The following is a 25,695-nucleotide window of genomic DNA, read 5'->3' as shown; positions in this document are numbered from 1 at the left end:
ACATGTCATTGGTTAACCTAGGTTTTGAGACAACTTGCATAACACTTAAAAATCATCTATGCCTAGGATTCTCCACACAATCTCAATTTCATTTTGAGATGCTTGCCTCACCATTACTACCACCCTGAATGCTGTTACCATGGAAGTCTTTAAAATGGCAGTTGTGCAGATCTTTGTACATCTGGGGCGAGCCACACAATATATGCAGGGTTAGTAATGACTTTCTGGATGCCTCTTAATGGAACTTTCATGTCACACATGCTACTGTGTGAGGATGCGGTGTACTAATGATTCCTCAGTTTTGCTGCGAGGTCCATTTAACAAAGAGTAATGCCAGCAATAAGTTACCTTCAAGTGACATTTTGGGATTTTCAAGCTTCTTCTTCAAAACAGATTCAATGAGAACTCTCAGCTGTTTGAAAATTACTGCTATCTTAACAGGAGCCTATAAAGAAAAGACAAACATTTAATCATCAGACATTTCACACCAAAATATAGATCAAAATATTACCCTAGATATAAAAAAAGAGTTCATATCAAGATTCCTGCAAACATGATGCACATATGTGATTTTTAATGGTAATGATAATCATGATGGGTAGGACATTCATTAAATGACTTTGCTTACATTATGCCTTAGCTTTAGGCACCAGTTGTTCCAGTATCAAAGCCTAAAGAACAGCAGCTGAGAAGGGTAACTTAGAACGTGTTCCCCACACAAGCAGCATAAGGGGAAATTATTACTTCACCAAGAAGCTGCCCAATTAACTGCCTTTTTTCCCCCCCCCCCAGGTAACAAAGTTCAAATTACACCTACACCTGAAATAAAGCTACTGCCTCTTGGGAGGTCTGCCAGGCCTCCTGAAGAGGCAATCACAAGCCTTTTCTAGATCTCACTATGAATTTGGATACCTAAAACAGAACCCCCTCCCAAAAATATTGAATTTTATCCTTTCCTCCCTATTTCAATCTTTATTTAGTTTATATGCTGCCTTTGGTACAAGTAGCTGCTACAGCAGAAGCACAAAATGTAAGGTATTTTGCTTAGTGTCTCAGTAGAAAAGTAGAAATTCTGAAACACTCTGTAAGATGTGATTAGCCCAGCAACTACACAACTGTAGCCATCCAGGGACCAGAAAAAAAAAGTCTCTAACAAACCCACAAGGGACCTGCTTGATAAAATTCCCTGTTCATGATAATCAGTGAATTAAATTAGATGACTGCTTACTTGGATCAACAGACTGTAAAAAATTGCTTTGCTGCTTACAGTTGTCTTTGAGAGTAGCACAAGGCTCAGAGCATAGAAGGAGCACAGAAAATTGTAACCATGTAGCTGCCTGGATAGCAAAACTTGCCATTTATCAGAATTTACACAGGATCTTTTCATGACAACTATTTTGTCTGCAAAAATGTGCTAGGAAAGTGCTCTCAGTTTCCAAGTAAAACTTACACATGCAAAAAGGAAAAAAAATCTAATCAATAAAACCAAACACCCCTAACCCATGTAAGCAGCTATTTTACAATTTGGATTTTTTTTCCAAACAATTCTGTCTGCACTACAGAACAGTATAACAGTAGTGTGCTAAAGATAAATATGTAGTTACAAGTTTGTAAAATTATAAGAAAGGGTCATAAAAACAGTACACTCCTCTACTTTTAGTACAAGCTCTATAAAAAAAAAGGTTTAGTCTGCATCCATTTTCAATACCTTTTCTGAAAGAATACTTTCTTCTTGAAGAGAGCGGGAACTGATTTGTTGCACACCACGTATAACAAGTCTATTCTTTTGAGTGTGATTTATTAAGATTTCAATACATGTATATAAAATTTCCCATCATTATCTTAAATTCTCTCCCCCTTTCTTCCCCCCATCTCCCATATACAGTGGTCCAAATCAAGCTAATATATCAACTAGGTAATATGAAAGCTCATGGAGTCACAAAAGGTAGTTTAGTTATAACTTCAATGCACCTGAAAATGGATCCAACCATCAACTGTCAAGAGACGCTCACGATGTTGGACTTCTATATCCCCACCAAAAAGCAAAATGGGAAAGGGGGATATTAAAGTAGTTTCTCTCAAATACACCTTGGCATACCTCACCTGCATATAAACAAACACGAACAATTAAAAACAGCAACAAAAAATCCCAAACGACATAACATTCTACAACACCAAATTTGATTGCTACTTCTACAAGCAAGAAATACACTTTTCCTTTTTCAAGATGCAACCAAAAGAAGTTATTGCAAACAATCAATAGCTATTTTTCTGCCTTACATCACATAAAATAACTCACTCTAAGTGACAGGCGTATACGCTAAAAGTTAGCTAAAGCCACAGTTAACTTCTTAATGCTCAAATAGAGACATAACATTAACCTAGCAGCATTCACAGAAGCAACGCTAAAAGTAGTAACACTACTGAAGCAGAAGGCAGGCAAAGCTCTTTCATTACACACTCTTCTTGGGATCTGTTTTATCAGTTTATCTACATGCATAAATGTGGTACACACAGACACACACTGCATGAAGTATGGGGCTCAGCATGTGCTGCTTCTGGCTTTGGAACATCTCGAATAAAGACAGAATGGGGTGGAATGAGTTTAGTGGGAAGAATGGACATAAAAAGAGTGCATGTTCATACAAAAGTGCAGGCTTAGTTTGTCCCACTCTTCATGGAATAACTTACCTACCTTAGCTGCTGTCTTGTCATCACACTATGATGTTCTTGGGGGTCAGGAATTATTTTCAACTCTCAAAAAATACTATCACTTTATATGCATTAAAAAGTCTAATACTTCCTGCTTCTCCACAGTAAATTTGGCCATTAAACAACTGTCAAACTTTTGTTGTACCAGAAGTATAATTAAATACAAACACTTAAATTTAGCAAACAGGTGACAAGATTTTCCATAGAAGGGGAAAGAAGTTAAAAAAATTGCAACTCATTAGGGAGTTTAGCTGTCCGTTACAGAATTGGCTCTTTTATTTTATTACTGGTGTATGTTAGTACCAAGTTTCAAAACCTCAGAACAGAAACAAAGCAGACTTTGAAAAGTTACTATTACATATCAGTGTGTAAAGTGCTATTAAAATCAACAAGACTGTATTTTAAAAAATCAATGATACTATGAAGTTAAATGCTATACAGAAAATGCCTTCCATTTATAGCTACCAGCTTCACCCTGAACAGATTTGTTCATGATCTTCAGCTTCGCCTTCTTTTTCTTCAGCACTCAGTTGACACACTTTTATGGACTTTAGGATCATTAGATAATAAGGCTCTTAAACATAAAACAATTAGATATGAAATAACATACACTAATTTGAAGTATACTAGAGCCAGAACTCCACCTCTACACAAACTACTAGCTACCTTCACTATCTTCAACTTACCTTCTCCTGGTAAAGCAGCCATCCATATGTCTGCAAGTCTCGATTTACAGAAGAGGGATGAACTTGAGCTTTACCCTGAGCAGTTTCTACCGTGCAAGCCAGCTTCTCTGTAATATCCACTGACTTTGTATATAGTATTTTTCCTATGTTGTCATACAGCCCTGCAGTCAACACAGCTTTAAGAAGAGCTATTTCACTGAGAGACAGGGATTGTGTGGCTCCATTTCCATCCCATCCACATTGTGTTGAAGGTGCTGTAAACCCTGCTGCTCTGACCACCCTTATGAGTTCTTGCTTCACATCCTGAAATTAGGATGGTATCAGTTAAGTTTTGAATTTAAAAAGTTACATACTCCAACAGCAGGAAATTATGCTTCATCTGAATTATTCATGCTCTCTATTCCCTTACTAGAATAATCACTTGTATTTTCTGCAGCCACATTGGAATCCTAGCTATTTCTATGATAAAAACCATTATTTATAACAATCTGATATCTGGAATATAGGATTAAACATATGGAAATGTATATTCTGCAAATACTAAATCTCTACCTGCTGTTAAAATGAAAAGATACATTTGCATCAAAGATCCAGTTCTGCTTAGAAGTACTCAGTCACTCAAACTTAAAAGGAAAGATCAATTAAAACATTTTCGCACCAAAAATAAGACACCATTCATGTATGTTTGTGGCTCATCTTTCAAATTAATTGTTAACAGATATGTTATTTGATATTAAGAATAATATAAATATTTTAATTCATGAAGTTGTGATTCTCTGAGGAAAGGAAGTCCTAGCTTCTCCAATGGCAGTGACTACAAAGCTGTTTACCAAAGTGCGCATATCCAAAACTCAAATACAGACACAGCTACCTTGATTGAGAGTGTGCATTTCATCAGTCCCTAAATTCCACTTGCTTTTATCTTGTCATCTCTTTAAAAGGGAACAACATTTTCAGAGGGAAATTTTAAAAAGTAACTTATGAGTACAGAGCATAATGGTAAGTTTTACCTCCAGAGTTAACAGTGAAGTCCTATTAAGGAAATTCCTTCTGCAATAAGTCATTTCAGCACGATACCCCCCTTCCTGTCGGGCCCTTTTCCACCTAAGGAAAAAACAGTGTTTATTGCAGCAAGAAACCCATCAAGACTGTAACAGTGAAGAGGCACCAAGTTAAAAAAGAAAAACATGTTTTGGCAGGCATTCTCCACTCTCAAGTAAGTTGTATTAACGAAGATGAATTCTGCTTGTCTAAGGACACTCCAAAGAACATGTCTGTAATATAGATTTGACAGATAGTAACAAAAATACAAGGTGATTCACTCTCAACCCCCACACATCGCTGTCTGTCTTGACAGTCAAAACAAAATTCAAACTTAGTGGTAATACCCTAAAGAGGAAAAAAGCCTATATGTCATTTTATAGATTTGTGCTTTATCAAATACAAAATATTCTGGTCAAAATACCACAAACAGCAAACAAAACACTTTAAACACTAGGATAAACTGACACAAGTAAACCTCTGTATGTGTGCAGGCATCGTTAAAAAGGTATCGAAGAACAAAACACTAAGCAAACTATCCATTTGTGTTACAGTACTGGGCAATCTGTTTTTCTGGTCTTACTCTGAACAGAAAAAAACTTGAAATGAAAGCAGTTCAAGAGATATTAAGGATTCTTTACATAACTGCATTACGTGTTATCTGCTACTAGTTATGAGCATAGGAGAACCATCACTTACCCCAGATAAGCATTGTAGATTGTAATATGGTCTGAAACTGCCATAGCTAGAGATGATTTTGCAAGATCTGCTTCATCTTTTCGACCAATAGGTGTAGTAAATGGGGATTTTTCTGTCATAACAGCAGCCAAAGTTGCCTGCAATTTTTCAGTACACATCACTTAGAAGTATTTTGTTATAAGCTTAGAGATTTATAAAACAATTAGCCTGAAATTTTCTTTTATCATTATCTTAGAATTATGGGCTTAGTTTGCAAGGGACCTTAATCTAGTTTCAAACCCCTGCTTTAGGCAGGGACATCTTCCCCAAAACTAGGTTGCTCAAAGCTCCACCCAACCCAGCCTTGAACACTTCTAGCAATGGGACATCCACAACTTCTCTGGGCAACCTGTGCCAGTGTCTCACCACCCTGACAGTAAAGAATTTCTTCCTAATATCAAATCAAATCAAATGCTCTTTCAGCTCAAACCCATTCCCCTCTTGTCCTGTTACCATGTGCCCCTTTAAGAAGTTCCTCTTCAATGCCCTTCAGATACTGAAAAGCTGCAATTAGGTCATGCTGAAGCCTTTTCTCCATGCTGAACAACCCCAATTCTCTCAGACTCCTCAAAGAAGAGGTACTCCAATTCTCCTCTCTGATCATCTTTGTGATAAACTCTGGACTCACTTCAACAGGTCCACATCCTTCTTGTGTTGGGGCTACCAGAGCTGGATCCAGCACTGCAGGTGGGGTCTCATGAAAGCACAACAGAGGGAAGAATCCCCTCCCTCCCCTGCTGCCCACACTGCTCTGGATGCAGCCCAGGACACGTTTGGCTCTTTGGGATGTGAGTGCTCATGGCTGGGTCATGTCCAGCCTCTCACTCACCAGCTCCCCTGAGTCCTCCTGGGCAGGGCTGCTCTGGATCTGTTCATTCCCAGCACGGGCTGATATCTGGGGTTGTCCTGACCCTGGTGCAGCACCAGTGCTTGGCCTTGTGAGCTCCACATTGCCCACTTCTCCAGGTCCCTTCGGATGACATCCCATCCTTCAGATACGTCAAGAACACCACTCAGCTTCTGCAAATTTCCTGAGAGTGCACTTGATCCCTTTGCCTTATGTCACTGATGAAGATATTTAGTAACTCTGCTCCCAACACGACCACTGAGGGTGCCACTTGTCACTAATGTCCAGCAGGACACCGAGCCCTTGACCATGAGCCCTTGACCATGAGCCTCTGGATGGGACTGTACAACTACTTTCTTATCCATCTAATAGTTCACCCTCTGAATCCAAATCAGGTGGAGGACCATGGTAAAGGCTTTGCAGAAATCCAGATAAATGAGTATGTAGCCTTTCCCTTGTCCACTGATGTGGTCTCTCCAGCACAGAAGGCCACCGGGTTGGTCTAGCAGGACCTGCCCTTGGTTAAGCTCATGCTGGTGTCTTGAAACGCCTTCCTGTCCTCCAAGTGCCACACCATATTTCTAGAAGGATCTGTTCCATCATCTTCCCAAATACAGAATTGAACCTGACAGTTTGGTAGCTCCGAAGGCTCCTCTTTTCTACTTTTTTAAAAATAAGATGGATACAATGTTTCCCCTTTCCCAGTCACCTGGGACTCCACCTGACTGCCATAAAAGTGGTTGCCATTGATGACTGAGGCAAAAAAACTGGAGACCAAGCCTGATTATCCACTGTGCAGAGTACTTAGGAGTTTAGAAGCATAGTACGACTTTGAATTGGAAAAGACCTTAAAGATCATTGAGTCCAACCACAAACACTTAGATTATTCCTCTCCATGATGTCTGGGTGTCCTCACGCTAAAGAAAACATTTTAACTTGCATCACCTTTTCAAAATACCACATTACAAGAAATCAGATTAATTGCAAAGAATTAACAATTTCTATACTTTAAAAAATATTTTTTCACTCACCACAGGATCCAAGCAGCCAAATATAGCACCAAATATAAGCATTTTGCCAATCTTTACATTAACAGGCAGGGCTGCAAGGTGCTGGCCCAATGGAGTCAGCTTGGGCTCGTTTAACTGGCAAGCACCAATCTTCCTCAAAAGATTCATTGCATTACCAATTACTTGCTGCTGTGGTGGATCTAATGCTCTGGAAAGAAAATCTTCAGGAGAGCCAAGACTGCATTTCTGCGAAGGAAAAGGACATATATTTCAATAAAAAACTTTATTATTAAGTTCTCTAACAGCTACACACAAAACTGGAAAGCTAATCTTGCATCAAAAGTTCACATTCCCTCCCCATCAAACAAGCATCTTGCTTCCTGGAAGGCTGACATGCCTCATATTAGGCTAACAAAACTTCATTGTTTGGAAGGGCTTCATATGGCATGACCACTGTTCACAGAAGTGTGTTACCAGTGATCACTGATGAGTAGGGGACTCTCAGTCCTGATGGGCTGCAGTTCAACCCAGCACTAATTTCTCAGGTTGCCAGACTTCTCATGCACATCCTACTCACTTAAGACATGGTGAGAGGTAATGGAATTCCTCCCTTAAAAAGAAATCAATTAGAAGGCTACTAACAGAGTTTAAAATTGTAAAACTCTAAGGCAAACTGGAATCATATTCATAATCACTATTCTCTGAACAGCATGCTCATATTTTACAGCAATCAAATGCTGAATTACTCCCTGACCAGTATGAGAAGCCCCACTAAGTAATTGCATTAGATTAGGTCTTTAGTAACAAACCTTTACAGCTACCAGGGCAAATAATTCCAAAACAAGCAATAGTATGAAAGCATAATTCCTCCAGAGGCATTCACAGTATTTTTAGCTAACAAGGTGCATTGGGCTTGTGTTGCCAGGTTTAGGCAGTAGGGGCTGCATGGGTGAGTTTGGTGAGAAGCTGAGAACAGCTTTCCCTACATCTAGCCAATGCCAGGTAGCTCCAGGGCAGACCCACTGGCCAAGGCTGAGCCAATCAGTGATGGTGATCACGCTTCCAGGAGAAATTACTGCACAGAAACAAATTGCAGCCAAAGAAGAGGAGGTGAGAACAACTCTGAAGACACAAAATCAGTGAACAAAGTAGGGGAGGAGGTTCTTCAGCTGCTACAGCCCACGGTGAGGAAGGCTGTCCTCCTGCAGGTCACGGAGGCCCATGGTGGAGCCCACACTCAAGCAGGCAGATGTCTGAAGGAGGCTGTGAACCTGTGGAGAGCTCACACTGGAGTGGGCTCCTGGCAGGACCTGTGGCACCATGATGAGAGGAGCCCACACTGCAGCAGGTTTGCTGGCAGAACTTCGGACCCTGAGGGGGATCCATGCTGGAGCAGTTAATGAAAAACTGCAACCTGTGGGAAGGATTCACACTGCAGAAGCTTCTAAAGGACTGTCTCCAGTGGAAGGCAGCCCAAGATCGAGCAGAAGAAAGAATCCTCCATTCTCTGAGGAGGAAGCAGCAGCAGAAATCTTTGATAAACTGACCAAAACTACCATTCCCCATCTCCCTGTGCTGATGGAAGACAGGAGGTAGGGAACTGGGAAATAAAGTTAAGGCCAGGAAACAGGGAGGGGTGGTTTTTACTTCTCATTAACCTGCTCTGACTTAGTTGGTCATGAATTCAATTGATTTCCACAAATCAAATCTGTTTTGCCTGCGACAGTAACTGGTGAGTCATCTGTTTGTGTCCTCATCTCTAGCTGTGAGTCTTTTGTTATATTCTCTCCCCATCCACCTGAGGTGGAGAGTAATAGAGGAGCTCTGGGGCCACCCAGCATCCAGTCATGGTCAACCCACCACACAAGGTCAGCAATTCTAAAACCAAAACCCGTACCATAATATGAAGGCATAATTCCTCCAAAGGCACACGCAGTATTTCTGGAACAGAATACTCCATGAAGCTTTCAAACCTGCAACATCACAAAACCACAAGAACATGTATTTTCAATGAAATCTTTGAATTAAACATGTAAATCCGGTTTTTACATGGTCATTCTTTGCAGTTTTTCTCTTGAGGGGCAGGGAAGGGAGTAGCATGGGTAAGCTATGCATACTTTGAATTAAGGTATGTGCTGTGGCTTGGAAAACAAGTTTTAGAGAGAGAAAGGCAGGAAATCCCAGTTTTCAAAACAAGTCTGTAAAATGCTTTCAAACTGAAAAGTCTTTTAGGGGACTAAAAGGCACACTTAATTGATTATATCAAAAGACTTTAACCTTAATTGTTTCTCAGCTGAAAGTCACTTTAGGTTTTCACAGAAGCAGGAAAAAGGTTATTCCACTGGAGTAACATAAACTAAGTCGGCAATACCCCCATCTCACACATAGAGATTACCTCCTCAGAAGCCTACAGATTTGTCTCATAAAAAATTCAAAGTTCAGGAGGTACAGTTTGCACGCATTTGATGTAAGCCAATCAGGTGGTGTAAAAAATTGATGTTCTATAATTTCCTGTGCTGCACTTTTTCTTTAATTATGAATATTTTTTAAAAAACACACTACAGAAATATTAAGAATAAAATCAACTTTTTGAAAAAGTGTGAAAGACTGCTCTAACACTTTAAACATATGACACTCAAATTCTTGTTTGCTTGAATTTTTTTCCAGTTTTATCTTTCTGGTTTGCAGTAAATAAAGTGAATTTCAACAAGAATTCTTGGTCTTGCACAGAAAAAAAATATGGTATCTATGTGATTTACAGAATTTTGCTAAGTTTACAATACCTGTCTCTCGTGTACATTCGGAAGCAGAACCCATCCCTAACACGCCCAGCTCTTCCTTGCCGCTGCAGAGCACTAGCTTTACTAACAAAGGTCTCTTCCAGGGAACTCATCTGACTGCTTTCATGATACCTTAAACATTATAAATTTTAGATTCAGATTTCAGAAATGAAATTTTCATGTATATTAATCTGAACACCAGCATATTGACAATATATCTAATGAGCAATTTTTGAAAATACATTTAGTTTTGAAAACCAAGCATATCTGGGAGGAACTGTATATTATAATACCTTGAATACAAGTCACTAGTGAAAGTATAAAAACTGGAAAATGAAAGCTTTTTTATTTCATCTCCTTGGCAATTCAGAATCATTCTAACACACTGTGTAGGGATTTTTACATTTAAAGTGAAGAAAAAGAACTTTGAAAAACTGAGATAGCAAAACTACTTTCTTCATTTTTAAAACAGTACTTAATCATAATTATCCATACATTACATCTATCATCTATGAACTTCCCTTGCTCTTCTCACAATTTGGAACTCCCAACATACACCCCAAACCTGTACTCAAAACTGCAAGCTTTTAAATGAGCTCAGCACATTTCTGCATCCAGAACTCTAATTAATAGGGAAAATTACAAAAAGGATTGCTCTAAGTTAATAAGGATACTACAAAGTCCTTGCAGCTCTATCCTCCAAATATTTACAGTAACCACAGCGTGACGGATGAAAATCAAACTCTCACCTATTTTCTTTTGTTCTCCCAGTATCAATTACAAAGACAACATCTGGTATTGTGATACCTGTCTCTGCTATATTGGTTGCCAAAACAATCTGCAAAGAGTAACATCACATAAATAGAAGAACTGGAATGTGTAGCAGGTTTCAACCTTTAAATCACTATTATGGAGTAAGTCTGGTTAAATTTTTTTTACCCAGAAATGTTTACTTAAATAATCAGACATATAATTAAAAGCTACATGACTTGGAAAATGGTCTAGTTTTCCCCAAGGAGAGAAATTAAAAGCTAAGAAATAATTTCACATTCACATTTTGCTGAAAAATCCATCAAAATTACTGTTTAGTATCTGCCAAAATTGATCAACATTTCACTACATAGTTTGGCAGTAAATAAAATAGTATTTTTCCAAGATAAAAGCCATAGTTACTGGTTAACAATAGTCAAAATAGAAGTAAGTAAAAATTAAGGAAGATCACAGAAAAATTTTAGGTTTAAGAATTTGTCCAACACTGCCAATATTTTCACAGCATATTACCTTCTACCCATTACAAACCACCGAATTAGAATTGTTTCTTTGCAGAGAGGAAATTCTACGAACACCTAATTGTTGTGTAATTCTGTATGCTAACAATTCAGAGTTGCACCCACAGAAAACTTCTCTTTTCACTTGTGAACTTTGTAAATATTACCTTTCTAATACCAAGAGGAGGTATTGTAAATGCAGCTGCTTGATCTTGAGTTGAAAGAACAGAATGCAAAGCTATCAATCTGTGCCTGGAACAAGAAATTGTAATAATAAATACACACTTATCAAATAACATGGAGTAAAAATATAAGACCAGTATAATGACAACATTTGGAGAAGAACAGACAATTGAAAGAGTAAAACATTGTATGATTAGGTATAAAAGTCTGCTTAATTGTTTTATTACAGTAGCTAGAAAAAAATAACCTAATTAATTCATAGGGATGTTCTCCCATTCAGTAAAAATGCAAGAAAAACAGTAATACTGCAGAACTGCTGGTTACTTGACAATAACAGCCTAGCAATAAAGGGAGCTAGCTGTTTGTAAACCCAAGTTCTTTAAGCTGTGCTTCCAAGAAAAGGACCATTACAAATATGTGTAACTTTGAGTAACAGAGGCCTTCAGAGATAAGACCACCACAGAGACTGGTACTTTCCTTCTCTTCCAGACCTTTACATCTCAGTCCTCAACAAATATTTAACATTTGACTGCAATTGTTCCTTTTATGCAGATGTATTGCTAAGTTTTAGTTACCCAAAAAAAAAATTTTTGAAATTATCTGTCACTACAACCCTAGGCCATTTCTCTTGGTAGATCCAGATGCTCTGGAGCTCTTCTCAGGAAGCAGTCACTTCCATGTAAACAGTAAGCCACAGAAATCTGTATCCCAGGTATGGCAGCTTCCATACCCTAAGAAGCGGAAAAGCAGTAGTCAAGTGCTTTTGATTACATGAATTTGTTGAAGAAGAAAATAGAAAGTAATAAAAGAAAATGTATCATAGCATTCGTAAGTATCTGTCATTTTTGCTTGTATAACTTTTAGACTATAGCAGCAAAAGTACATTTGCATTGTAGTAAAAGTACATTTGTAGCACAAATAGCTCAGAGGTGTAACTCTCACTTGCCTTTTGCAAGAATAGCAAACCTTAACGAATATGTTTGTTGGGTTGTAACTTCGTAAAAAACATCTGCATTACCTGTCATGCAAGTTAAATCTTCTGTCCGTTGAAATGAGATCATACAGCTGTTGGATATGAGCTAGGCCTGGTAAAAAGATCAGCACAGCACCTTCAATATTCTTGAACTGGGGACTTCTATCTGCAAAATAACAGCACAAGCATATAGCTAAAACAAACATGCATTGCAAACAGTTTCACAGAACAACAGGAACAAATGCTAGGCCCTGTGGTTCATGTTTCTTAGGATATTTCCTATAAGAATGAAGTCAAGTACTTCATTATTAGTAGAAAGCAGTGGAAAATAGGTCCAAAGGACAACCCCAAGTACATAAACTTCTTAAGAAGTGGGACTAGAAGTACCTAAGTATGCAAGCAACTCCAAAATAAGTTCAAGGTTGATCTTGTAAGGGTTCATATACAAGATAGCCTGCTGTGTACGACTGCTATACTTCGTATAGTAAGGAGCCAAATCGATACCAGATCCAGACTGGATTGGGACATATTCCTAAAAAACAAGAATAAGCAGAAAAAAAATAACATTCTTAGTATTTCAGAAGAACGTAAGAGAGCAGAAGGTGAATTTGCCATTCACTTGAAACAGAGACTGGGATAAGAGAAATTTAACTAACTTCCCAACAAAACCTGTGTGAGTTAGATTAAATCACAACCACTTACATAATGTGTAGAAATAGCTACAACTGTTAAATGACATTCCAGATTTAAAAAAAAAAAGGTAAAAATTAAAGTCTGTCCAAGGTAAACAGTCCCAAGGTCCGTATCTGGCATTCAACTGGTATCAGTTCAAACTGGGATAACAAGATGTATACTCTTCTTTCAAAACTCCTATTTTGGGGTGTAAGAAACTAGTTTCACCTTTTCCCTCTCCCTCACTTCACCCTTCTCAACTAATGCTTGCAAGGAAAATTAAGAATTAACTAGGTGGCAACTCCTGCAGTGTTCTGGTACAGGAAAAAAGAAGAGTTAGCAGGAGAGACATACATTTCATTTTTTTCCAGACATTTTACATATATTGCATAGTTTCTAAATTAAGTGGCATTATTGTAAACTACCTTATTGTTACTAGATACGCTTAAGGAAGCTTGACACCACATATCCTTCTGTCCTGAAGGAAAACAATCAGCAGAGCACCAGACTATTTTTCAACATATGTGTAAGTGCTCAATCGTAGCAAGGTAAATTTTCAGAATTGCAAAGCAAGTCGGGAGTAGACAGGTATCTTCCCAAAATACGTAGTCTAGATTAATAGCCTAAGCTGCCAAAATTAGATGGCACTGATACAATTTCCCATTCAAGAGTTTTGATCCAAAAGCACATACAGCTGTCACTGTAGAGTACCTGAAGATTAACCATAACCTGTTAAACTAATGAGGTCTATATAACAATCTCAGGTAAATCATCTCATTTGGCATGCCAAGTTGGAGGATCTTGGGAGTTTTTTAGCTAAGAAGGATAAGGCCTTTTCTCTTCTGTTGTTAAGTTCACTATGTAGGAGAATTCTTCAGAAAAAAAAAAAGGTTTCCCTGCTGCTGCTTATACATTCAGAGCTGGTAATCTACAAGAGGCCTCAATGTCAGATACAGCAAAATCAAGACAGCTGTATAGGAGTTGGAACAACAATCAAAAGGGTGAAGCATTCATAAATACTAGCAGGAGTGCCACTCTGTTTTTTACAAACTGAATATTAAATATTCACTTGGTATTCTACAATCCAACCACAATATATTCAAAGGAACCAAAATGATTAAATAATAAAAGCCCCCAAAACGTTTCAAGACAAAACTAAAAATGCCTGTTTCACCTGGTGCTTTGTAGTGTTTCCTCCTTTAACGGTAACATTTATTGTTACTTCCTCCTCCTCCTCCAAGAACTTCTGACAATATTCTGAGTCCTTCTCCAGAACATAGCCAGTTACTTCAATTACATCTTCAACATGGAAAATCTTTAATGAAAATTCAAAGAAAAAACATGAGGCATGTAAAAAACTAATCAGCAACTTTATTTTTTAAATCTTACATAACAAAGTTGAACAGGGTCTTAATGTCGTAATAAATCTTCCACATCTTAACTTGAACAGCCTTATGATTTTTGAAAATCTAATCCTAGAGCTACTACAAGTTTGCTAATGGGCTTCTCCACCTGATCACTACATAACCTTTACCATAACCCCTACAGTAAGCATAAGAAAAACCTGTAAGAGTGCAGTGACAAAGTTACAGGGAATGTGAGGAGAATTCTTTAATGCTTTCCTCTCTACCTAAGCTGAACAAAAAAAAATCAAAGTGTAACTGATGGACTGATTATAATCAATAAATTCATCACAAAAAATAGTACAGCTATGTACTCCAAAGCCCAAAACTATTCTGTATTTTCATAAAAGAAAATGGACTACAAGTTCTTAAAATACTTATTTTAAGATCTATATTTCTGGTTCAAAAAAAAGTGATATAGATATATTGCCTATATACTAACCAAGCAAACACTGCATACATACATACAAAGTATTTTGCATAATCAAAATAAACATCTACCTACCTCAACCGGGTAGCTCCTCCCCGAGATCCTTAAAATAGGACAGTGTGAGAAATAGCTGGAAAACTTCTCACTGTCTACAGTGGCACTCATTAAAATCAGGTGCAGATCTGAGCGCTTACGCAAGACCTCTCTCAGAATAACTAGCAAGAAATCAGACTGGACACTTCTTTCATGTACCTAGAATTAGAAAAATAGATCTATAGCAAGAATTTAGTACGGATCAAGGTCCAGAATAACTGTAATTTCTGCAGAATAGTAACGAATTGATAACCTCATCAACAATAACATGAGATATACTTGACAGGAGACCATCTTCTTGAAGTTTTCGAAGGAGGACACCTGTTGTACAGTACAGCAGTCTGGTGGCTTCTCCTGTTCTTGATTCCATACGAATTTGATATCCACACAAGGAATTCTTAAAAAAAATATATTAAAAATATAGAATAAGTTAAAATAACATACAAGCTAACAACATACAAACTTAAGTGAAATTTAGTAGCTGTCAGATTCAGACACTGCACAAGTTGCTAATTAAGCAGTATAGTGAATGACTGTCACACTTCCTCACAAGTACTTTATTTTGTTAAGAAACGAAAAAAACATGAAATTTATCCAGAGTGGCAAAGAGCTGGAAAAATCAGGGTTGTTTTCAGGACTCTGACAGTTTCAAAAACATTTTTGTACAAATTACCCTAACAGATACAGCACTTTGGCTTTCTTCAAATAACAAAATAACTTATGCTGCAAAGGGCGTCTCTCAAAGCATGGCCTCACTCAAGGCCAGACTGGATTGCTCAGAGGCTTATTTGGGGGACTCTGCTTCATCATTTGGTAGTAACACAACAGTCCCTGGGCAATCTGCTCAAATCTTTGACCATTCCATGTATGAAACACTATTGCTTTACATCACCCTCTGAAGATTTTAGAAATCATATATGGATACCTACATAGGTGACAAGATAAAAAGAAACAACTGACATACCAAGAAGTCCTTTTCAAGAGAAAGTAACGTCTAATTGTTTGGTTGTATAAGAAATAATGTTCTCACTTTTTTTCAACAAACCAGCCCCCTGTATTTGATCAAGACAACAAAGGAATTAAGACACTTCTTACTTTTCCTCCTGGTCCTGATTCACAGCCTAGCTCTTCACAAACCCTTGTTGCCAGGCTCACTGCTGAGATTCTTCGGGGTTGTGTGCAAACAATGTTGCATTTTTTTGATCCTTGATCTAGCAACAGGTCCTCCAACAAGAAATGGGGCACCTGGGTACTCTTCCCACTGCCTGTTTCACCAGCGACAACAACTACTCGATGTTTTTTAAGAGTTTCTACAATCGAGTACCTGTGCTTAAACACAGGTAACTCCTGTCTCTCTTTCAGAAGCCTCTGGTATCTAGAGGAACTCTGCAGCTTCTTAAACAAAATCCTTGAAGGTTCCAAATTATCTGCATCTGAGGTCTCAAGGGAGAGACTGCTGAAGTCCTCATCAGAAACCAAGTCTTCCCAGGAATCTTCAGGACCCTCAGATAGTCTTGGCTGGCTTTCAGACTGTAGTTGCTGCTGCTGTTTCAGTTTGCTTAACAATTTAGCAATAAAGGTATCACGCGGTTTGTTGGTTTCTATCTTGCTTTCTTCTTCCTTTTTCTTTTCGATATCCCTCCATTCAAGCCAGACATCTCGGTAGGTAGGAGGCAGCAATTGATGAACTGACTTCCAGTAAAAAAGCAGAAAAAAAATTATGTACTACTTAGTAGTATCACTATTTTTAATGTTTTATGTGTAAACAAACTCAAATGTCAAAAGGTTTGACAAAAAACAAGTAGGAAACTATTGTAAACACAGAAACTATGAAAGCAGTAAAATAAATGTCAACAATACATCTTTATCTTCAAATAGCTTTCAGTTTCTACAAAAGTGAAAGTATAGCTTTACCAAAAAAATCTCTTCTGTGTGCTGCAAAGCATACACACAATTAGATAAAAACAAATGAATATGTAATAGAAGCAAATAATTTAATGGGAAATATTACATGAAACTATTTTTAGAACTTAACTATAGATACTACAGCAAAAAAGTGCAGAAGCAGATTTGAAGCCAAGAACAGTAAAACTGCTAAGAAACTTACTTGTCCTTTAGTTAAATGGTAGAGTGCCAAAGTAGCAGCTAGATGTTGTGCTTGCATACTGTCTTCTGTTACGATTGTAGGACACATTGCCATTACATCATCTGATGACTTGATAATCCTGACCCTTACAGAAAAATTTCAAAAGCAGTTATCTTAATTTTCTGCAACTAATATGAACAGAGAATACCTGTATGACATAACATTTTCAGCAAATATTCCAGCAGTGATTTTGTGGGGCTTTTTTTCTCTTTATAAACATCTCCATTTTCTTCAAGGTAGAAGCACTTACATGCATACAGATTACCACTAAGGTTAGGTGCTCTGAAGAGGGACCCAATGTTTGTGTGCTTTAACTATTTAGGACAGATCAAGATGACATTCAACAATCTACTAAGATGCAAACATCTGTTTAACAGATAAACAGCAGTCACAGCAGCAGCCAAATTTCTCATATTCTTAGGGATAGCAGTCTGTTAGTAGTTTTTAGCTTGAGCAAGAAAACAAGCTCTTTTACTCTGTTCCTTCAAGGAACATCGCTTATTTAGAACTTTGTGTCTGCTTTATTCATACGTGGTAATATTCTACTCTACAACTCTGTATTTTAGATTTGATTTCTAAAATAAATTCAAATGTAAGATACTGCACTGTTTTGCCCATAAATTTATGGTAGCTTTGACACAAATTTTTAACTTCCACTTTATTTTAAACATTTTTTAGAAGGGCTTTGGTATTCATAAACTTGAATCTTTGATTTAATGTGTTGCTTTGAGTAAGAATACCAAACATAAGTTGTTCAAATCTATCTCACAGGGTTGCTTCAGACTAATACTTCATTCAGCAGTACACAAATAAAAATAAGATTCTAGTGAATGAACCCATAAAGCAGGGATAAGGGTTTTTTCTGATTTTGTCTAGGCTAAGCATCACTTTTGCAGAGCTATCCAGAGTAAAATATCTCCCCAATGGATTAACAAAGAGTTTGGATTAAACACACTATATCAATATAAATTTCTATCAACAAGAGAGAATTGACAAGAATTTTTATTTTCAAATGAACCAAAAGGCAAATGTAAAGATTACAGGAAATACATACCTACATTTCCAGTATTTTCCAACAGGAATTTTTTCGAAAGCAGGATTTGGGCTCTTCGGAAAATTCTTTCTGCACCAGTCAATCAAAAACTGTTTCGGAGATTTACCAGTCCAGCTTCGAGCACTATAATCAAAATTTCTTATATCTAGTGGTTCTCTCTTTTTCCCTGCAAGAGCAGAAAAATACATTCTAAAGCCTCCTAAAAATCTATTTTACAGTCCTTTGAAGTAATTTTTACCTTTTGTTCACATATATTTCACTAGATAGCACAACTTTCTGAAGGTTTTGCAGAAATACAGGTATTGATGCTACATCACAGAAACTTCCTGCTTTTCCTACAGAAGTATCTGTCAGAAAATTAATGACAGTATTTTATTATCTTTGATCACCCAGTAATTTTAGAAGTTTCACTAAAATTTGGTTATTAGAAAATATTTTACAGTTTGAAGATTGACAGTGAAAATAGCTTAAAAAGATGACAGTGTGACTGAAACAGCAACTAGCCCTACAACTGAAAAAAAAAGAAGAAATCTAATTTTTATAACATGACAGCATGACAAAATTAGCTTTCAATGTAATCAGCTAAAACAAGTACAGATCCTTTAAAGTCAACTTGGTCAGCAAGACAGACTGTATGCAGATGACACCGAGGTGTGAGGAGCAGCTGAGGGAACTGGGGGTGTTTATCCTTAGGCTCAGGGGTGATCTTATCACCCTCTACCACTGCCTAAAAAGAGGTTGTGCCCAGGTGGGGGTTAGCCCCTTCTCCCAGGCAACAAGGGAACATCAAGAGGATATCGCCTCAATCTGCATCAGGGGAGGTTCAGGCTGGACATTAGGAGGGATTTATTCACAGAAAGGGTTGCCAAGCATTGGACTGGGCTGCCCAAGGAGGTGGTGGAGTCACCATCCTTGGAGGCATTTAAGGAACAACTGAACTTTGCATCCAGTGCCATGGTCTAGTGGACATGGTGATTTTTGGTCACAGGTTGGACTCAATCTCAGAGGTCTTTTCCAAGCTAATTGGTTCTGTAATAGTCCACCTTCCTTTCCCACAACCAGTGTTTGTTCACTCAGCACTGCAAACCTAGCAAAACAAGAACTAATTCTGGAAATTTGTGGTATGATTCAAGCTTGAACTGAACTACTCCCAACACACCTTTGTCTTCCTTTGCAGCACCTTTGTCTTCCTTTGCATCAGGTTTTTCAAGCAAACTCAAGTTCAAAGTGGTTTCTTGAGGTTGAGGTGAGGGAGTTTTTTTCTTTTCATTTTGCTGTTGATTTGAAATCTTTATAGCTGGATTAAATACTGGATGTTCCTCAAGTGCTGTCATTTCTGTCAGAGAGAGAATATAATTTATACCCACCAACTGCTTAAGAAACAACTATATTAATTCATACCGAGTACTCAAAACCAAAACTAGTGTCATTTTACTGACTTTTTAGAATTTGACCAAGAAAGAAGAGATTCAGAAAAGCCTTCATGTCACAGAGTGGCATAAAAGGTAACAAAATTATCTTCAATTCAACCTGACTCCAAGATTTAATTGCCTAACAAACATGCAGGCCAGAAAATAAAACACAGGTAACTTGCATAGCTCTACCTTGTTGAATTCTTCTTATTTTTTCTTGCGCTGCCTTCTGGCCTTGCTTGTCTTTGTCTTGCTTGGAGATGCTTGCTTGCTCTTTTGCTTCTGAAAGCTTGGCAGACAGATGCATATACCTCTCATTCTATTTCAAACAGAATTATTAATTACAAGTTGAATATGGTATGCTTGTCACTTTAAATGATCTTCATAATAAAGTGTGGCTTTTTACCCTTTATATCATGCTTATGCAATGGAGCAACAATGAGTTTTTATTTAACGAACAGTCAAAATCTCCCAGAATTTGACAGTAACTCACTCAATCTCATGGAAATGTATTTAATTTTTTTTTTTCCCCACATATTACATTCAACATTTTCAATGCAGTACAAATAAAAAGGGAAAGGAAAAACAACTTAGAAAATAAGCAGCTCCAACAGGTTTTCCTTCAGTACCTTGATACATTACTGGTAACATGAAAGGTTTTCAATCCCCAATTTGTAACACACAAATCCACACATGCAGATGTACCAGACAAATCAGTTTTCAGAAAGACTTCCATGAAGCATTATTCTGTCTTACTGGGTCAAATTTTTCTTCATCTGTCTCTTTCACAGACTCGTCCTTCTCTTCATCACTCTGTTGCTCAGCGTATCGCAAAATCCATTCCTTCATAGTCAATTCTTTCTCTTTCCTCACATTCATTTCCTAAGAAGAGCAATGTAAGTTAAGAGTAATGATAACACATGTGGAAGCAATGCTTTCTTCTGCCAGTGCCTAGGAACTACTATTAAGGTTTTATACATTATATATGTATATAGAGAAGAAAAAAAAAGGCTTTCCGAACCAGAGTGAAAATTCTACTATACACCTAAATAGATCTTAACACTAGAATAACTATAATTACTATAAAGAATGAAATCATTTGCAGGGATTTTGTTTTCTAGTTTAAGATTAAATATCCACAGAAATCAAAACACTGACAATACAAATATGAGGGCACACTTAAACCCTCATAAGTCATAGAGAGTACCACATATACATAAACAGAATAAAGCCATTATAGGATAAAAATGAAGAAATTAAGCTATAGAATCATAGAATGGCTTGCATTAGGAGGGACCTTAGAGGTCATCTAGTTCCAACCTCCCTGCTATAGGCTGGGACACCTTTTACTAGGCCAGGTTGCTCAGAGCCCTATCCAGCCTGGCCTTGAACATTGCCAGGAATGGGGCATCAGCAGCTTCTCAGGGCAACCTATTCCAGTATCTCATCACCCCCACAGAAAACAATTTCTTCCCAATACCTAATCTCAATCTCATGAGATTCCCTGTGCTTTACCACAAAAATAAACTATGAAGAACCTTCTAGACTCCACAGGAAAAACACCTTTAAATTATCATTTCACTAAAATTAAAATGCAGGTGTCAGTTATTAATCACATAACATTTTCATAAGCTTTTCACATCAGTGCTGGAAATCAATGCAACACCTGTGTTTTAGAAAGTTTTGCTTCTCTTCCCCCTCCCATCCCCTGATCCAAGTAACTACCAATTAGATTTTTAGATTACCTTAGTTCCAGGGCCATTTTCTTTCTTTTTGTTATCTTCTAAGTGAGGTGGCATTCCACACTGTGACACAGCAGAACAAAACTTTGCTCTAGGTTTCTGCTGCTGTTCTTCAAATTGCTGGCTAAAACCTTCAGGCAAGGCGTCTTCAAAATAAAAAAAAGAAAAAACATGCCATAGAACATATCAATAATAATTAGAAGAAAATACTTCAAAACTGTGTTGGGAACCAACTAGAAGAACACAAACTGAAATAAAAGTTAGGTTTTAGCATTTATATAAAATAGTATATTTGCTCATTGGACATCCACAGAACTCCAAGTGTAGGAACGTGAAGACCACAAGACTTCATGCACTAGAATACAACAGAACCAGTCAACTGCGCATCTAGGAGAGCAACATGTTGCAACTACTAGTCTTAGAGGAACATTATATTTAATACTATTATGAAGCAGTAATGCTACTGATTAGCAGGTCCTGTTTCTCTACGGTCAAAAACTATTTTCTGTAACCATACTCACCATTGGGAAGGTTTAAACAAAGCCAGTCAAGCGCAGAGTGGAGATCACCCCCATAAAGAAGCGTATTTTTCATTGCTTCTTCAATGTGCTCAGTCTTAAAAGAGAATCTTTGTAAAGCCATGTATACATCCTACAAATAAAAGAGCCAAAAGATTAGGATTTAATCTAGCAATCTAATATAGGTTTTTAAAGTTCTATTTCCCACATATCAGAAAGCCAGTATTAAAGGGTAATAAACACTGTGCATTAATGTATCCAAAAATTAAGCAGAAAATTCTGTTTTGCAGAATTTCTATTTTCTTTTTAAATATGCACGCATAGGTATCAATAAATCTATATTCCTGCCTCTCTCTACACAATGTGCTTTCTAGCTAAGTAAAGACATACCTCCAATTTTCCAGGTAATAGAGTAAAAAATGTAGGAAACCTAAAACATTCATATTAAGTATTATTCCTCTATGTTGTCTGAAAGCTCTTGATTTTAGTTCCTGAATCCATAAAGATGTGCCTTTCCTAATAAGCATGCTTCTTGATTTCAGTGGCTAATCATCAATACAACTACTGAAAAGCATGCCATATTGGCTTGTACCACACACAATACAATTGTGTGATACACACAAGTGTAATACGACACTTGATAAAAATGACAAAAGATAAACTAGTCTAAATAAACAATGAAAAATAAGAAAAATAAGATTTTGAACTGTACCTGTAGTTTCTTTGCACTTAGTCTTTTGGAAATCAATCCTTTGTCCTCATTTTGGTTTTTATGATTATTAATCACATCGATAATCCTTTTCTCCAAATTGCCATTTATTGTTACCTGCAAACAAAAAATGAGTTGATACAAGGTAAACTTTGGAAGTTTTTATGACATGCACTTCATGACTAAGGACGTAACAACGCAGAAATCTCTCTGCCATTCAAATTCCAGTATTTCAAGCTTTCTGTAAGTGGCTTAAACATCTCTTACGAAAAGGACAGTTTTTCTTCTGCAAGCTATACACTTTCACTTGAAATAGAAGAGTTCATTACTTATTACCAAGAAAGCCCATTTACATTTAAAAGGAAATTCAGTATGTTACAGGAAATACTGTAAGTAAATTCAAATTTTACAAAAAACACCCAAGGCCTTTCTCCTCTGCTCACATAAAATAATTTGAACACCAAGATGCCATCTGTGATATCCTCCTTTCAAAACACCTTTAAAAACAAATTTAGTACAAAAATTCAACTATTTTAAACTCTTCTAAAACATGAACCTATCTTTAGTTGCTGCTAAGTTATGTAAAATCTATATCCTTTCTCTGACAGGAAGAAAGATCCATATGCACAACAGAAGCCCAGACCTTACACCTAAAATAGTTCTGCATGTAAATTGTTATTTGTTATTTAAAAACAAAAACAAAGACATTATCCTACCATGGTAATTTACCTCTATTACTTAAAGGACACTCAAAACCATGAACAAAATCAAACTCTAAATGGTCAATTGTCTCATATATAAATGCAGTTTACATGCACAACCTAATACTGAAAAAGATCTGAAGAAATATTTACTCAGCTAAAGCAGTACTATGAAAATCAAAGCTGTTTTAGGTAAAGAAGATACTTGCCTTAAGAACAGATTTATCTAGATTTGCAGCAGCATTGGAATCTGTTGTTGAACCAAAACTGTAAGTTTTTGGACCTGCAAATTGCAAATAACCATCAATTACACAAAACCCACAGAGAACATTATTTAACGTAGCTAAAGCAGACCTAACGTAACACCGGTTAGTGTAAACTATTACATTAACTTACCAGAAACTTGCAATAATCAAGAAAGGCCTCGAACAAGGAATAGTGAAGAGGGCTATGACAAAATACAAAATTCAAAAGGTACAATGAGAGAAAATGGGATTGACTGCTCACCCTCTGAACACTGAAAAAGGATTGCCAAATAGGGAAGTAAATGGTAATTTCAAAACAAAATGAATGGCAGTTTCAAAACAAGCAAGGCTGTTGAGGATTTTTTATTACAAAGTGCATAGCTATGTAACAGAACCCTTTGCCACTAAAGCCATGGACAGCAGATATTTATTGCGGTCCAAGGGCAGAGAGAACAGCTTTGCAGTGAAGAAATCAATTGATAAGGGAGAGCATTGAAAAAAGAATTATATACGCTGCAGGGAGACCCTAAGCCACATCTGGTGGAGTTTGTAAGAATACCCTAAAGCAATACCACTACCTGTCTGATCTTTTCTTACCTAGGTATCTGCTTTTGTTTCCTACCTAGGAGAGAGCACTGGCTTACAGAAGCCTTTGGTCTGCTCCAGTCATTCTTAAATACTTTTCATTTAACAGGTAGTAAAAAAACCAAACCCTAATTCACAAAACTATTTATTGTCATTAGAATGACAACACACTGTATAATTCCATCACTTTCAGAGCATGCATACTGTGTCTGGTACTGCACAGGCAGAAAGAAACTGAGCAAGGCCACAGCTTCCACCACTCTGTGCAGCTGCACACTGCTCCAGGAGGCACAGCTACCTCCCAGCAGGCGGGCTGGGCAGCTCATCCAAGCTGGCCTGCCTGCACAACAGCTCTGGGAGAGCCTGCTTCGAGACCACACCAGGTTTTGGTAACTGCACTTCAGAAAAGGTACAGTGCCCTCTGATCAGAAGATACAAACAGCTGTCAGCACTCGGGATCTACTCACTGGCACTCACCAGCGGGCTCTTTAAAATATACCAAATTAGCTTTCACTTACACTGACAGATTTTTCACCACAGTATACAACCTGAAAGAGAAGCAGGATATTTTCTGAAGAGGATTGAGCACCATGGTTATTGGAGGAATGGAGGACACAAGAAATACACTTAGTAGAGCCCACGCTTGTAGAAGCAGAATGCATTAATAGGTTCAGGAAGCTTATATTACCAGATTACAAGACTTCTTAAATAGTGGGAATCTCACATGCCCTGGCTATTGCATGATTTGCTCATGTCTGCCACATAAGCTGTTCTAATGTTATATGGTATCTGAGCTATTTCTGACAAAGCTGGCTTATTGAAAAAAGGCATCTCACAGCGCTTCAGAATAACAGATTTTCAGACTATATTCAGAACAGTCATCCATCATCTTATCTAACACCACAGAAGTGCCTCTAGTCTGTAACAGATCTTTCAAAACACAAAAAAACTGCACAAAATAATCCCAAATCCAAATTATATTGATTTTGATAATATACAAAACAAATACATTAGAAGCCCAAACACTTGCTTGACAGGAACTGCTGATAATCTAACACTAAAAACTTCTGTAATTAAACTCAACACATCAATGCCACCAGGACTTATCTGCTCAGGGACACCCCTGACAGCAGAATCACAGAATAGCTGCAGGTGAAATGGACCACTAGAGATCATCCAACCCGGGACGGCAGTATCATCTAGAGCAGGGAACACAGGAATGAACCAGGTGAGTTCTGCACGTCTCCAGAGAGGGAGAGTCCGTGACCTCCCTGGCAGCCTATTCCAGTGCCTTGCCACCCTCAGTGTACAGGAGTTCTTCCTCCTGCTGAGGAGAAACCTGTCGTGTTACATACAGTTTGTGCCTACTGCTGTTCATTCCGGGCAGCACTGAAGAGAGTCTGGCACCACCCTCTTGGCACGTATCTTTGAAATATTTATATAGATTTATGTAGGCCCCTCTCAGTCTTCTCTGCACTGGCCCAGTTCCCTCAATCTCTCCTCATGAGGAGCCGCATCATCTTTGTGACCCTCCACTGGACACCCTGCAGTTGCTCATCGTCTTTCTTGCACGGAGGAGCCCACAACTGGACACAGAAACCAGACGTGGCCTCATTAGGGCCGAGTAGACGGGGAGGAGTTCCCTCCTTTGACCAGCTAGACAGACACGGCGGGCTGTAGCCAGGCCTAACCACATCAGGAGAGGAGCAATTCCAGCTGCCTCTGCCGACGCTGGGAAAACCAACCC

At 37.8% G+C, this 25,695-nt stretch overlaps 1 protein-coding gene across 1 annotated transcript in view; it reads right to left on the bottom strand.

Annotated features, from left to right (window-relative positions):
• DHX29 (DExH-box helicase 29) overlaps positions 1-25,695 on the bottom strand; it is a 28,636-nt gene that overhangs the window by 2,632 nt on the left and 309 nt on the right. Inside the window, 25 exon segments of the mRNA XM_041470750.1 lie at positions 349-445; positions 1,972-2,103; positions 3,399-3,701; positions 4,409-4,502; positions 5,139-5,275; positions 7,056-7,280; positions 8,932-9,007; positions 9,818-9,946; positions 10,564-10,652; positions 11,250-11,334; positions 12,284-12,404; positions 12,626-12,770; positions 14,085-14,225; positions 14,819-14,995; positions 15,090-15,233; positions 15,932-16,528; positions 16,944-17,067; positions 18,037-18,202; positions 19,196-19,372; positions 19,641-19,767; positions 20,205-20,330; positions 21,194-21,336; positions 21,712-21,841; positions 22,421-22,534; positions 23,328-23,401. Coding sequence (XP_041326684.1) covers positions 349-445; positions 1,972-2,103; positions 3,399-3,701; positions 4,409-4,502; positions 5,139-5,275; positions 7,056-7,280; positions 8,932-9,007; positions 9,818-9,946; positions 10,564-10,652; positions 11,250-11,334; positions 12,284-12,404; positions 12,626-12,770; positions 14,085-14,225; positions 14,819-14,995; positions 15,090-15,233; positions 15,932-16,528; positions 16,944-17,067; positions 18,037-18,202; positions 19,196-19,372; positions 19,641-19,767; positions 20,205-20,330; positions 21,194-21,336; positions 21,712-21,841; positions 22,421-22,534; positions 23,328-23,401 — 3,873 coding nt within the window.

Source organism: Pyrgilauda ruficollis, unplaced genomic scaffold, assembly GCF_017590135.1.
Source record: "Pyrgilauda ruficollis isolate IOZ18807 unplaced genomic scaffold, ASM1759013v1 scaffold25, whole genome shotgun sequence".
Classification (NCBI taxonomy): Eukaryota; Metazoa; Chordata; class Aves; order Passeriformes; family Passeridae; genus Pyrgilauda; species Pyrgilauda ruficollis.
The sequence above is the reverse complement of the archived record's forward strand: the minus strand, read 5'-3'. Positions and strand labels throughout refer to the sequence as shown.